The 16,248-nt window shown below is 40.6% G+C and overlaps 1 protein-coding gene across 2 annotated transcripts in view; it reads left to right on the top strand.

Moving 5' to 3' along the window:
* The window catches only part of IQCH (IQ motif containing H), a 177,027-nt gene that overhangs the window by 93,332 nt on the left and 67,447 nt on the right, over positions 1 to 16,248 (top strand). For both annotated transcript variants that reach the window (XM_070499300.1, XM_070499298.1), the window contains 2 exons: positions 6,494 to 6,577; positions 11,019 to 11,194. In XM_070499300.1, coding sequence (XP_070355401.1) covers positions 6,494 to 6,577; positions 11,019 to 11,194 — 260 coding nt within the window. The remainder of the gene's footprint in view (positions 1 to 6,493; positions 6,578 to 11,018; positions 11,195 to 16,248) is intronic.

Raw genomic sequence — 16,248 nt, 5'->3', positions numbered from 1 at the left:
ATAGGAAAACTTACTTTTGTGCACAACTGACCATGCACTGAGCTGAGAAAGCCCCCGTGCCCATTAGACAGTTGCTCCCTAACACCATGCTCTTCCGCCAGAGGATCAGAACTTGCGCTCACCTCCGTTCGTGAACAGGGGCAGGGTAGAGGACCACGGCCCAGAGTGTAACATCTGAAATCCCATTCTCACTGTGCCTCCAAGCAGCTTGGCACCTGTCTACGTTCTCGTTTCTGAGCTGACAACTCAAAGACAAGATAGACTCTGTTCCTTCCACCTCAGGGCTGGGACCTGAGGACTTTCGATCAAATCTTCACGGTCTTCCACATGTATTTTGGCAAGTAGTATGGAATCCATAGTTTAGCGGTGGTGTTGCCACACCAGATGCTTGAGACAGATGTACTGCCAAGATCTCCCAGACAGCATTCCCAAACACAGCCAGATCTTTGGGATCAGGAACAAAGTATACTTAACTGTTCACATTTCTTGATAATCCAAGTTAAAATTAAAACATATTTGTATTCATCCAATAATCCAAATCAACGCTCATTCACTGGTTACATCAGAGTTGGCCCCAGGACCTTGTAATATTAAATTCCCCAGTTGGGTTTTGAGCCAAGTGATATTGAACCTTGAAATGCAGAAACGGCATTTCAAGTGATGCCAGTCATGGGCCTTTCATAAAAAGAGTCTTGTATATGCTAAGCTATAACTATAATCTTTGTCATCTCCTTCATTCTTGTAAAAAAAAAAAAATTAAAACGCTTGTTCAGCAGTTCTCAGACCTACACTTGTAATGATTTTTGAGGGCCCTAAAGAGTGTTGGTTTAAGTGGTTATATCCATCAATGTTTACCACACTAGAAACTAACACTGAGAAACTTTTTAAAATATTTATTTCAAAATAATAATAAACCTATTACCAAGGTTAACCTAAATAACATAGCTTTATTTTTTTAAAAAACTTTATTTTCAAAAGTGAAAAAATTTAGTGAAAAGAGTGGCATTGGTTGACAAGTTTGCAAATCTCTTAATAGAAGGTAGTTGGATATCTATTTCTGAATTCAATCTGTTGAAATATGTTGTTTTGTTTGAAGCACAGGAGAAAAACCTGGCCTTACATAGATAAGTATTTTGAAAAGAGAAGAACATTTTATAAATTTTATATAGCCTTTTCAGATAATTGTATATATTCTTCTTTGATTTTATACCAAAACTCAACAATGATAATTCTTAAGTGTTAGTTGCAATGTGGAATCTGAAATCACATCTGTAAACTTTTATATTTTGTGAGAGAGTAGGATTGGAAAATGCAAATGTCATTTAGTATTATTTTGAAAATAGTTTTGACCTTCCAGCCCCCCTGAAAGGGTCTTGGGACCTCCCAGGGCCTGCAGACCACACTTTGATAATCACTCGCTTTAGTTGCATGCAATGCTGTGCCAGCCACTGACAGAGAATTTGAACAAGAGAAAGTCCTAACCCTTTTGAAGAGAAAGCTTTCAGAACCACACAGAATCCATTTGGCCAGTTTGCTTTGAGAATATTTTCAAAACTCAACAAATATTTGAGAACCTCCTGTGTTTTCTGTGTTCTCATCACAAAATTCCCTAATCCCCCTCAGCAGCTTCCCCACAAACTCTCATCAACCTGGCATTGGACAGCCTACCTACACAAGCCGGGTAGGCCTCCCTTCTGCTATATCTTCTCCCTTATCTCAGGAACTTGTGCTTTCACACTTGCACAAGTAATTAAAACCTGGGTATAACCATAATGTCTAGATCACATTTCTCTAGATTACTGCAACATGCTGATGTGCAATCAGTTGTGCGGTAGGTCACATGTTCCCCTGCATTTTCACTAGTAGAGTCCTACAGTTGGCTAATGGTTAACACTTTTTTATGATTTGGAGCAATTGAAGGTTATCTGTCTAATGATGCCACTCTTGCTCAGCTTGCATCCAGCGTGCTTTCTTGATTGGAGGAGAAAGGGGTGGAGTTACTGCCACTGTTATAATAACCCTGTGTATGCCCCTAGGAGTGCATGATACATTTGAACATCACCCCTCATGTATTTCAAAATGGGAAAAAGGTTGAGAACTACCGTTCCAGTCCATGGAACTGAGGTGTGGTTGACTACCATCTCAGACCACGTGATCAAATGAATGACAACTACTTGGTAACTGGAAGTCTATTGTTAACCCTTTCTCTGCCTCGGATACCATTGTAAGAAATAGGATTTGGAGACAAAAGAAACAAGGAATCAATCAGAGTAATAAGCAAGGTGTTCAAGAATATGTGATGCCACTGTAACAGCAGGGTCTGTCACAGAGGTGCACAGTCCCAAGGACGCTTAGTCGCTGAGCATGGCCTTGCCCGTGTTCTTGGGTTTCTATGGTTGCTGTGAAGGAAAAGCCAATCCTAGAAGAGCTAGTTTAGTGTGCGTAAAGAGGCAATTGGTGTCATCTGATAGGAGTTTGTGTGGGAGCGGGGATAGAGATGGGAAAGGAGGTGAAGGTAGCTATGGAGAAATGATAGCCAGTAACCATTGATGAGCATCTGTGGTTCAACAGAGGACCAAAAGTCGTTGGATTACTTCAGAGAGGCAGCTCTCAGGTACCCTTCTCTGATGTGAAATGGAGGCAATAATATTTTGAAAAAATATAGAATGCTCTATCAAACTAGGAGTATTTTGCAGGTGACAGGGATGGCCGCAAGGAAAGAGACTGTGTTCTTCCTCTCTGTAGTGACAGGGAAGGGAAAGTACCCATTTATGCCAGTGCTGTTTTATCCTGTTGCTGATGAAGACCTAGAAAAAGCTACAAATCCCTCTTACCATTCTTTGAATTCCCCAGAAGCTCTCCAGATCAGAGAACCCAATTCTATGAGTTGAAAGGAGGGAGGGAATGATGAGAACACATAGGGGAAAGGGCTAGGAATTTAAAAGACAGATTCTTGGAGTAGGGTCTTCAGACCACATTTCATTCACTCATTCGATGGGGATATCACACTGTTCCTGCTCCAATGGAGCTTCCAGTCTGATTCCAGGAGCCGGAGTGATGCGGGGGAGAGGAGACGTACAACAAACAAGGAAGCAAGCAAGCAAAGAAACATGTAATGACAAAATGAGAGAATGCAGGGGAGAAAGGGTGCAGAGAATGACAGGGAGGGGAGACTGAGAGCCTTAGAAGAGCGGTCAGGCACACCTGACAGTGATGAGGGGCTGTGGGCTCCCTACCCTAGAAAAACTGTACTTTGATAGCTCAAATAATCGTGTGCGTGTAATAATAATAATGCCCCTCATTCAAATGAAGCTCCTTTTGAGAACTTAAGTCTGGCTCAGCTGAAGTCAGGAAAGAAATAACAATAATAAGAGTAACAATAACACGTTGAGTGCTTGCTGTGAGATCCCTGGCGCCCCCTCCTCGTCTTTCAATTAGACTGAGAGAGTTATCTGCCAGGGATGGGACTTTACCGGGAGTAAGAGAAGGTAGACAATCTTATTAGTTTTCTCTCACTCTGTAACAAGTTACCAAAAGCTTAGTGGCTTAAAACAATCCAAGTTTGTTGCCTTACAGTTCTGTCGTTCAGAAGTCCTAAAGGACCTAAAGTCAAGGTGCCACAGGGCTGCATTCCTTTCTGGAGGTCCGAGGGGAGAGCATGTTTCCTTGCCCTTTCCGGCTTCTAGAAGCCACTCACAAAAGAACGAACAAGGAAAGCCCCTGGCCCTCCTCCTCCCTCTTTAAAGCCAGCAACTTGCATCTGTCTGTGCCTTTCTTCTCCAGTCACATCCTTTCTTCTGTAGTCACGTCTTCTCCAACTCTCTTCTCTCCCGCCTCCCTCCTCCACTTTTAAGGACCTTGTGATGACGTTGGGTCCACCTAGATAATCTAGATGAAATATCCCTATTTTAAGGTTATCTGTTTAGTAACCTTAATTCCATCTGCAACTTTGTTTCCCCTATGCTGTGTAACCTAACATATTCGCAGGTTCCAGGGACCAGGACATGGATATCTTTGGAGGGCCGCTATTCTGCCTATCACAATAATTGAAAATAAAAGTGAGAAAAGAAGCAAAGCTCTTGGTCCCTTCTGGAGTTCTCTGTTCACACTTGGAAAGTCTTGTCCTCTCTCTTATTTTATGTAACCACATTTGTCATAACAGCTAAATATGTAGTATCTGAACTATATAATAATTTGTAGGTTTGTGTGATCTTGGACGAGAGACAAGGCACTCACTTTGAATTTTCCCACCTACAACATGACAGGATGGAAGTAGATGTTCTCTCAAAACTCCGCCAGTGTTTCTAGTCTGACCTTTGAAATATCCATGTCTTTGTAGATTTCATTCCACAGTGTGATGTGTCACGCCACTGAGCATGTCTGCTGAACGCCCCAAAGCCACAGCATCCTTGCTGGTAGTTTTGTGGTTAAGTCACTGTTGAATTTAATACATGCTGCCAGCGTTGAGGAGATCTTTTCACCCAGGTGTCAACACAGGTACTTTGTGGATGTACAAAACATGAGAACAAATCTGACTTTTTAAAAAATTAACTCCCAACTTCTGCTCTGCTGAGGGTGATGTGCATTGCATTGTGTCTGGCCCACGTAGAATGATCTGTTGCATTTGTTGCAACAGAGAATTTGTCGTTGCTATTGTTATAAGCTTTGGAAGTGCACATACTTCGTAACATTAAAATATAACAGTTTACAGTTTACAAAAGTTTCATATCTGTTATTTCATGTGATCTTCTGTAACAATGTTCTGAGATTGTTAACATACACTTCTTTAAAATGGGTGTATTTTTAGGGTTAACTGGGTAACCAGTCCTATCATAATTCGGCATAGACACTTTATATGCATCCTTGATCAGTGGTAACAGAGGTACCAAGTAATTTGTTGGAAAACTGACCTCAAGCACTTGATTGAAACACAGACTTATTCACTCACATGCTGCATATGCGGCAACAAAGTGATCAGACATCCTTTATGTCTTAAATTGGACATGATCTTAATGAGACAGCTCATCCTGCCTTTTATCTTTTTACCTTTGAAAGGAAATGCACTCACAGAATGCTCTCAGGCACTTTTCTTAATCATACTTTATTCTATAAGCATTTTTCCTGCCTTCTCACAGTCTGGAAATACGTTATTCACAATATATCTTTCTAAACATTTATCTGAATATTAGATAGAATTATACATATGCAAAGTCCCAAGAGTTACAGTATTGCAACCACACATCAAGACGGCATTGTTTATAGCTGTCTATACTAACTTTCATATGTGGAATAATTCCCCCAAATTATTTTAGAAATTAATAATTTTTCAAAAATAATTCAAACAACCCATTTGTCCTTCTGCCTTTTTCGTTCTTAAGTTCAACTGCGTAAAACAAAAGAGAGACTTTTAGATGAATTATAAACTCATTTAATTTCCAGACATTGTCTAATGTTTAAACACTGACATCAAAGCAAAGAACCAATTATCAGAGTTCATTTGATCTGAAGCCCTGTTGCCTGAATTACTGTAGTTTTCCTTATGCTGAAAAGGAAATCTGTGTCACATCTCAAAGTCGCAGTATTTAAAACCACTTTATCCATAGCGGTTTAACTTGAAACATGTGTTTGGGCTCACTAACCACAAGGAGGCATTGAAGCATCTCTTCAAAATGTGGAAAGCAATTTTACTTAAAAAAAAAATTGTTCCTACAGTTGCTGAATTTCATCTAAGCAATCATACCTGCTTGTGAATATGCATGCCTTTTAAACTCCTGTTTTAACCCACTTATTTTCTCTAACCCTTGAAATAGCAGCAGAAAGTGTCGCTGTTGTTTCTTTTGTGGAAGATTTTTGGTCAGTTGTCATCCACATGCATTTTCCTCCTGCTCTGTTTCCAACGGACATGAAGGCAAACTGCAGGACTTCTGTTAGAGCTGACGCCGTAACGGCATTAACCTTCATTGCCCTTTAAAGGTTAAAAGTTCTTTTGACTGTGTGAGCAGAAGCATATTTCTTTAGTATTTTATTACTTAAATACGTATTTCTGACAGCAAGGGTTTCTCTGAAATCTGTGTGTTAGTTTAGAATGATTCTGGGACACATCTTCAAAAGGCCACATAGGAAGCATAAGTTAAAAGCTAAAATAGTTTTTTTCAAACTTGAGCATGACTTTCTTACATGCTGCTTTGAACATTCCTGTTAAATGTCAGAAATTTTCCCCATGCTTTTGTAATCCTAATTCCCAGCAGCTTTGCTGGTATTGAAAAATATGAACCTCTCTGTTGCAGAATACGCTGCTTAGCACATCTTCCAGAATAATGCTTAATCCCCTGAGAAGCAGGGATCACATTCTTAGGAGTTAGATTGTTTCTGCAAGATGCTTCAGAGAAGATCCTTTCCTGGAGTGTGGACTGTGACACTTTGAAATCCTAGTGTGCCATTGTGCCATACTGACTTGCTCTTTCTGGGTTTTGACACCTTCTTTGCCTTTTAGGATATTCCCGGCCTGTGCGACAAAATATTGCCGACTTCAACACACAGCAGAACATGCAGCTGGGGAGGCTGTGTGACATCTTAGGTACTGTAAATGTTTTTACACAAATGGCTCTTTGGAATGTTTGTCAGTGAATGTTGATAAAATGTTTATTTTTTGCTTACTTTTTTTCCTCTATACGGAAAAAGCTTAGATTTCTAATCTGCCTGTGGGTCAACTGAACGTTTTGTTTTAAAGGGCCAATTTACAGTGAAGTCAACTTGAATTAAAAAATAACATTTTTAACCCATTTACTTGGATAGTTTTCTAAATTCTCTTTGCAGCAGGTTTGGATAAGAATTTCTTTCCCATAGCCCCAAATCTTCTTCTTTTACTGAATTTTGCAGTGAGTGAAGTCAAAATTTTATATTTGTGTCAATATTGTCTATTATGATATCTGCGGAATGAGTAGAAGGTGGTATCAGAAATGAAAAGCATTGTGTTTTCATTATAAGAATAAGAGGGAAATGAAGATAGATTTTTAAAAGAAGCTTTTATTTGAGTATATATCATCTAGTTATTAGAAAACAAGAAGTGCCTAGTGGAGGGAATTCTTAGAAATACAGACCTTACGTGAAAGATACACCTTTGTAAAGGTCAAGTTCTGATACTGGTTTGGTCAGTTCTAGATCAGACGCCCTCTGGGCTGAGGAGAGAGGGCTTTGGCTCCTGTTTGACGCTAAGCTTCAGGTTGGGCTTAGAGAATAGAGGTTGCAAAGGCTCAGCAGTAAGAGGGAACCCGTGTGGGAGGTACGGGCCAAAAATTCAAGGTTAAACAAAAATTAGTTTTTAATTAGTTGCCAAATAAGATCTTCTTTGTTTTGTTAAAATATAATTGCTTTGTCCCTTATTTAAGCAAAACGAGGAAGAATTTTAAATTATCAATGACCAACTTAGCTGGCTCCCTGGAATGACATACTTTACATGATCATATATATTTCAGCATCATTATTATTTTATAAATGCCATTTGGTAACAAAAATACATCAGCACAAGAAATTTACAGTGTCCTACAATAATAATAGTGTAATTGCTTTAATCTATTATCTAGGCATTCATATTGTTTTTCAGCATTACAAAAAAAAATTCTTTTTAATGACTTGAGATTGATTTGTTAGTGTTGAGCTATTTCAACTAAAAACCTGACCGGGTGGAAACCACTGAAGTGCGGCAGAGGGCAGACTTTGCTCTAATTTATTTGAATTAATTTTTTTCCTCAGCTTTTTTTATACCCTTCTATATATAGTACAAACCATCAGCAAAGAATTTCTGTACAAAATATTCTCATTATGGGGAAGGACTCGAAAGTATTAGGCTTCAATTTTAAATAATTGAATAATTCAGTCTATGCCCACCTGCAATGGAAAATTTTGCTAATATGGACATTTCTGAGAGATTATGAACCAAATGTCTTTTCTTTGTACACTATCCTCATGATATAGCAATGCAATCCTCAAACCTTTTCAAGAGGAGTAATGAAAGTTCAGAAATAGTGGTTAGAATGTAGAAAAAGTATTTGCTTGTTAAAGTAGGAAGAAACTAGAAAAATTAGTAATAATTTTGTAGAAAAATGAATGAGTCTCTTTTTATTATTCTATTAATTCCTAGTAAAGGGTGTTGATTTTTCTGCTTATTCAGGGAAAAAAAGATAATCCGATCACACTGGGAAGACTTGTCATTTCGATATTGGCTGTGAACTCAGGGTGTCAAGTGGGGACAGCAATGGCTAGTGTTTTCAATTCCTAGATGAGTTAAGCAAGAGAGTGACTGATATTGACTATTGAGTAGCAATCAAAGCAGCCTTCATCTTCATATTAATTCCTTTCCAAAATTACCTGTCAATTAACTTTGAAATTTGTGGATTCATTATCAAACCACATTAATATTGGATACTTTTTTTTGGCCAGAAATGAACAGAAAAGGTGAAATTAGCAACATGATTTATCATTTGTAACTGAGACATTTCTTCCCAAGAAAGATTTATTTTTCTCCTGCTATGAGTCTTTAACTTATTTTTGTTGTTTGTTTTTGTGTCCTACTTTTTTATACTTTAAAAAAACACTGGTTTGGTAAAGCTCTAGTCTCTTCTTGACAACAAGACTTGGAATGACTAATTGGATCATTCAGCAATTGGGTACAAGCTATCTAACTACTGTCTCCCCATTAATTTATTTTGAGGTTTATGTGGCAATTTGGGTTCCAAATTAAATAGGAGCCACTTAAATATTTACATCTCTAGATCACTTGCTCTAGAGCCAGCACTGTGCCAGTTCAGAACACATTGCTTCTAGCTACAAGATGCTTTGTCTCTGGAAAGGGAGATTTCTCCTGCATGCCGAGGATCTCACTTACTGTGTAAGACTTTCCGTCTCCTGAATCCCTCCATTCTCCGCAGTCCCTTTGGTCAGCTCCCGCACACGCTACACTGTACCACGGCTTGGGGGAATAGAAGAAAAAATACACGCCTCACCTGTGGGAAGTTTGGAGAAACAGGATTAATAGATTCAAAACAACAGGATGGAACAAAGAGGACATAATTTCATCGTGTTAACTCTTGAGGCACTGACTAAAAGGAGCACTAGTGTGGAAGGCGGGCTGGGGACTCACTGTGGGCTGGCCCCGTCAGGATGGGCCGTGGGGTAGATTCGTGCATCTGGACTATTTGTTGAGCAGCTACTGTGAGCCAGATCCTGCACCGGGGCTTTATATATATTCTTTCATTTAACACTCCTCAAGCTCCATGCCCCAGGTGATTTTGTTCCCCATTTTACAGATGAAGAAACCGATGCTTAGAAAGGTTATATAACGTGCCCAGGGTCCCTAGGCAGCTGAGCTAGAATTTGATCAGTCTACATTCCGTATACTCTGCCAAACTGAACAGAGGAGTCTTAAGATCCTCTCTTGGCCCTGCCTGACCAAGGAGACATTTTACAGCCCTCCCTCCTTTGGACTTCCCTAAGCACCTGTCTGCATGCTTCTTTGTACCCATTACACCACGCCATGTTTTACGGCTGTGTGCGCATGCGAAATGGTTGCTACCTGGCTGTTGGTTGCCATGCTGTGGTGGCTGCATGTTGCTGTGCTGCTGTAAGCTATGCCACCTGTATTTCAAATACCAGCAGGGTCACCTGTCCCCTGGTGGACAGGATTCAGCGGAGCTTCCAGACTAAGATAGACTAGGAAGAAGGACCTGGCCTCTCACTTCCAAAAAAATTGGCATGAAAACCCTGTGAATAGCAGTGCCAGAAGATGAGAAGATGGCGTGAAAAGACCGGGCAGGGTTCTGCTCTGCTGTGCACAGGGGCACTAGGAGTCGGATCGACTCGGTGGCACTAACAACAATAAAAAAGTGGTTGTTTCTCACAGGTAGCATTTCAGTTGCTTTGATTCCTGTGTTTCCCTCCATGTCTAGCCAAGGGCTTTGCCCCTACCGAGCAGTCATTTTATGAATGAATGGATGACTCGATTGGCTGCTGATCTCCTCTCCATACTCCCTGAACATCCTGCAGCCTGGAGTGGGTAATCTTGTCTCGCTATTCCATTTGGATGGGATATTTAATTAGGATTTCTTTCTATGTTCCTAATAAGAAGGCTGTCTTAAGAAGAAGAACAGTAGGGCCAGCCCTGGGGTGGAGTGGTTAAAGTTCTGCATGCTCCACTTCGGCAGCCCAGGTTCACAGGTTCAGATCCTGGGTGCAGACCTACTCCACTTGTCAGCCATGCTGTGGAGGCGTCCCACACACAAAATAGAAGAAGACTGGCACTGATGTTAGCTCAGGACTAATCTTCCTCAAGCAAAAAAAAGAGAAAGATTGACAATGAATGTTAGCTCAGGGAGAATCTTCCTCACCAAAAAAAAAAAAAAGGAGAACAGCTAAATTAACGCAGTGTTTTTTTTAAGCCAAGAATCACTAAATGTGCTCTTTAAGTAATCTCCTCCTCTTTGGGAATGGAGCAGGGAAAACGTTGGTTTCCTGAAATAATCATTTCTGTGGTCATAATCAGACCATTTATTTGGACAGGACATTCCCTCAATTGGCCCTGCCAAGACCAGGCAGAATAAGAAATTGTAATTTCATCAGCTTTCTAAAGTTAATAGCTCTGTTTTATAATTTACTAAAGTTAATGGGATAAATTTTTAAAGCAGCATGCAATTCCCATTGATGTTAATGGGAGTTCTGGGGCTAAATCCCTACGTATTACTTGAAAGTACACTTCCACGGTACCTCACAGCCCTCCTTCTGAAGAAATTGTTGTGTCTATTTTTTTTGGTGGTAGTGTTATTTATCTTTTCTTTAGAGAAATGCTAAAGTGCAAAAGAAGCCGGTTAAATTGCTAACATTTGTACAAAACGAAACGAAACTAAATTCACCGTGGCTTTTGGATATGGTCTTTATTTTAAACTGTGTGACATCAATCTGATGTCAGAGCTCATAATGTCATTTACCTTTATACCAGTAATTAACATTCTGCTTGTTGCTTTCAGATGCCAACGTGAGCGTCATCTACATCTGCTCCCATCAAATGAGTGACGAGCTACTGCAGTATTACAATAAAATCCTGAGTCTACAGGCAGCTGTCAAATCTGGGAACCTGAAGGACAGAAGTGACCTGCAGGACAGGTTCAAAATTATCACCCCTGAAGCTGTAAACATCTTCACTGTGAGTTTGTCTTCTAATTACTACGGCTTCAGGGATGCAGTAAAATTAAATTGGAAATTTTATAACTTGCAACGCTCTGGTACACATCAGTGAAATATTATTGCAAGTTTAACAGCTTTACTGATTAGACTACTAGTTGGGCTGTAGGAAATAAATATTCCAGTTTAACTTTCAGACTTAGTTGAGCTACCCCCGCCCAGTGTCTCTGTGGCTGAAGCCTAATTGCAATGTTGGGTGGTACCATCAAGTAGGTGAATTTACATCATCTACGGTTCCTTTTTCTTAATTTTGTGTGGAGGACACCAAGGCAGAGAAAGGCTGGGCCTGCCCACGGTCACAAAGCTAGTTAGGGACAGAATCTAACCCAGGGCCCCTGTTTTCTCGTTTCCACAGTGGCATTCCTTGTTACCCCATGGGTTTTTTTCCTCAGGGGAATTTGGCCTGATTTACCATATCACATGGTCCAGAATGAACAAGTTAAAGAAAACATTTTTTTAACTTGCACTGATTTTTAATGAATAGAAGGAATTCTGAGTGGAAACCTGTCCCTAGACAAGAGCTTTTGGGAAATTCATGGAACCACGAGGGCAGCGTTCTAGAATAAGGCAGTGCAAATAATGGCTTGAAATGAATTTCTTTATATTTTAATGAGAATTTAAACTTCCCGTGTTAAACAACCAACATTTTAATATCTAATGGACTACACAATTTTGAGGAAACTTTTTTTTGTATAATTAAGAGTCTGAATTTGCTGATAAAGAGAGCTCTCTCCATTCACAAATGGGATGCACCGAAGTCAACTCTCTATTGCCAGAGAAACTGATTGCGTGCTTTATGTAGGAAATATCTCTGTGCTGAGTTACTGCCCACTAACCCTTCAGATGTGCCATGATTTGACCCAAAAAGAGGCCTGCCAGGGCTGGAGGGGGCTGCTATTGCATTTCTACTTTGCTGGTATACTCAGTGAATTGTTATCAGTTTTTACTCTCTTCTACCACCATGAAGATTTTATTTTTTCATAACTGGTTATCTCAATGTTCCCAAAAAACTCTCTGCCCAGCTCTGTTTCATTGGCATCAGTTGGCTGTGGAAGATGAAGGCAAGGTCAGGGACAGGGTAAGCAAGAGAAAGGACAGGGGACAAGTCATCATATTCTTACTTATATTCTTGGGAACCTCCCAATGTCCTCCACCAACGCCAGCATTGCCTTGGTGCCTCCTAGCTATCCTCTGGCCCTAAGGGCAGAGTTACTGTGGACACTGGGAAGCAAGGGAAAAAAGAACTATCATTAGTGTGCAGTTAATTTCCTGATTTTCTCCAGCCATAAACTGGAGCTAATGCCTGAGAGCTGCCAAGAAGGAGTTTCTGCACATCTGAAATGCCACAGACATTGAAGAGGCGTGGAATGGGGAAGGGGCACTCATTTGGGAGAAGGAACGGGAGTAAACTAACATTTGTCAAATGCTTAGCATCCATTTTCTCCTTTGATCCTCAGAACAGCGCAAGAAGACAGAAATGATCTGTCTCCTTCTATGGCTGAGGAAACCAAGACTTGTTTTCTAGTCCAAAGTTATGAAGCAAAAGTTAGCCAAGAGTATGAACCCAAATCTGTCTGACTGCAGAACACCATCATGAACTGGAGGGACTGCTTTGTTCCCAGATGACCTTGTGGCCTTGGGCAAGCCCCTGTACCTCTCTGGTCCTCTGTTCTTCATCTATAAAATGAGGTGATGGGTTGGAGCGTTTCAGTAATCCTGTTGCCTGAGAAGTGCACCCTCACCGGTCCCCTCTTTGACTTCCAAGCAGGAGACAGGCAGTTAGCACCACCAGAGGCACTGGGCTGCCTTCCTAGTGTCGGTTCGCATCTTTGTGAGTAGAAACAAGTAGGAAATATTTTAAGTCCTCAATATTTCTCCTATGTGTTTAAGTTTAAATTATTTGAGCAATTAATCACTCATAGGCAATCAACTTGTTAAAATACAAAAATTAAACTCTTACTTTCAAATCAGTTCCTGCTCACGTTTGGCTATGGCTTGCTTTCTTTTTAATGGGTTTGAGATTGTATCAGTGCCGCTTTTCATTCAAATGGATGGCTTTGAGGAGATTTTTTTAAAGCATGCCAGAAATCTGTTTGTACATCTCTCCAAGTTACTATACAATGTTTGAATCTGTAATGGTAAAAAGTGCTGTTATAAAGTCATCATGTCTCATTTTGAACATTTTAATGTTTATGAAGACATCTTGAACAACTATCTTTTCTCTCAGGTCAAAAAAAAAATCAGTGGTGATAAATTAAATGTAGCTATAATGTTATGGAATTAGGAGAATTTTAGATTTTTGTCATCCGTGTTAATCCACTGCCTGGATCTGATGATACTGATTTTCTCTAAATGGTCATACAAGACCCGAGGTCAGTGATGTGTCCTCTGCCATCCCTCACTCACATTCAAATCTTTATTAAACTCATGTTGAACACAATGCTACGCTACCATACTGCCCGAAGAAGAAGGCATGCCCACAGACAACTGTAACGGAGTCGGATGGGGTACTTGCCAATAAAGATAAGCAAACTGAGAGAAGACGGAAATCACGCTGCCGGAAATGTGCACAGAACTTTAACATTAGGGTTTATTGCTGCATCTGCCATCCCTTCATTACACCTCATAAACCGACCAGACCTTCACTACCCGATCTGTGAAATGGGAGAAATTGTGGCAGCTGGGGAGTGACACCCGCGCTAATACTGGGGTTGAATCCTGCCTCTGCTCTTTACTAGCTGAGTGACTTTGGGCAAATCCCCTGAGCGTCACTTTCCTCCTCTCCACACAAGGGGCTGTTAACTGGTACAGTGTTGTGTGGATCCCGTGAGAGAAGACGCGTCACAATGCTTTAACCTTGTGAACCTAACATGAAAGGATCGCCACCTTTGAAACATTCTTCTAGGTATCCTGAAAAGCCCGCCCCATACATTGTGACTCAAGTCTCCAGTTCTCCCTGACATTTAATTTTCTTACATTTCTTCATTTGAATAATTTGTAGGGAAAGGAAAGGAGTGAAATAAGCAAAGGGGAAAGACAGTGATCAATCAGATATGAAATGAAAACTCACCACCACCACGTGTTGTCACCAGCCATTGTCTAATGGAACATTGGGTTTCTTAAAACTGCATTCTTAGAAGTGGGTTTTGAAAATGGACTTAAATTATCATGGAAAAGGCATACTGCAGAGATCTAAGGAGCTTAGAATAGAACACTTACTCTGGAGGAAGAGTCCAATATGGAAATCATAGAAATCCTCTTCTCACAGGAGCTCTGTTGTCTTGGGGTGGGGGTGGGGGGTAAAAGATACATAACATAAAATTTACCACGTCACCATTTTAAATGTACAGTTCAATGGCATTAGTACATCCACATTGTTGTGCAACCATCGTATTACCCATTTTCAAAACGTTTTCAACGCCTCAAGCAGAAATTCGGTGCCCACTAAGCAGTAAGTCCAGAAAAGCCCCGGTGTTACATGGAAAGACATCTCAGAGCTGGAAGGACCCTAGAGACTTTAGTCCAACAGCTCATTTGAATATGCGGAACTGAGGCTCCGAAAGGGTGAGCTTTCTAAATCAACTTGCAGGTTACAAAATTAGGCAGGACTGAAATCCGGCGGCTCCCCTCAGTCTCTTTCTCCCACACTCACCAGTTAGACCAGCCAAGTTTGCAAACTGGTGCAGCTGATATTCCTGGGAAACAGTTGCGTGACGTTTCTCCGCATTTTAATGCCATGTTGAGTAGATAATTTTGACTGGACTTGGGGGAGTAGATGCTAGTCTACAAAATCTTTCTGGCACCTTGCATTGAATTATTTGCATGACGTTTTAATGACTTTATTTTAAAAAGAGAGCTTTCTCTGTAACAATAACTACTACTATTTATTCAATATCAACTCAATGGCATGCATTATAAAGCTGTTTTACATTCATGGTCTTTTCTTATCCTTAGAGCAACCCAGCAAATGGGCATTTTTATTCCCATTTAACAGATGGAGCAACTTAGGCTCAGGGAGTCTAAGTCGTTTGTCTAAGTTCAGGGAGCTTATAAGCGATAGAGCTCGATTCACAGCCAGAACTGTTTGATTCCTAGACCCCAGGACTTTCTCGTGTGCCATGCTGCCCTCTTCTCTGGAGGAAGAGAGCACAGTCTTGGGTTTTCACATTCCATCCTTGGCTACGGTCTTTCCCATGCCCATCCTCACCTGATAAAATCCTACCCATCCTTCAAAATGCACCTCAACCCCAATGTCTGTCATAATAATAATGACACCAGCTAACATTCATTAAGTGTTTAGTATGTCCAGGCACTATTGTAAGTGCTTTACGTGCATCATCTCGTTTAATCCTCACAGCATCCCTCTGAGATGGGCACTATTATTATACACATTCCACAGATGAGGAAACGGAGCCCCGAGGAGAATGAGCAACCTGCTTTTTCAGCTCTCCCCACCAGCATGTGGCCTCTGCCTCCCTCCTCCAGGCCTCCGAGGCCCTCTGTGGCTCCTTATGGCCCTTCTCAGCCTTGAATTAGTTCTGCATTAACCGTACTCATTTGTGTCCCTGCTCTTTGAACGCAGAGATGTGATTGTGTTAGTTTTGGTGTGTGCTGACCATCTGGCTCCGTCCTCTGCCCGTGTTAGACCCGCCAGAATTATTTACTTAATCGAATGAGTCAGTCACATGTATTGCTATGCTGGGTCTAAATAGTCAAAAGTGAAATAAAGTTTTCCATTGGAAAATGAATTTGAGTCCTGCTGAAATTTTCAAATATTTTCCATTCGTGAATCCTCTCCGGAGTGTTGGCTAAAACCATGCTAATCATTATAAAAGCACTTAGTCTCTGAAACGGAGTTTGTGGTAGAACTTTGGAAAGAGTATCGAGTCAAGGGCCTTTTTCCTATCGAATCATTTCTAGAGTTGCCAGGTTGGGAGTCCCGTTTGAGAAGAATACTGTGGGGCTTTTTTCTTCATTTTTTGTATTGATTTTCCAGACACCAGTGTTAAACCATGC

This window comes from Equus asinus, chromosome 2 (assembly GCF_041296235.1).
Source record: "Equus asinus isolate D_3611 breed Donkey chromosome 2, EquAss-T2T_v2, whole genome shotgun sequence".
Lineage (NCBI taxonomy): Eukaryota > Metazoa > Chordata > Mammalia > Perissodactyla > Equidae > Equus > Equus asinus.
This window is presented reverse-complemented; position numbering and strand designations above follow the sequence as displayed.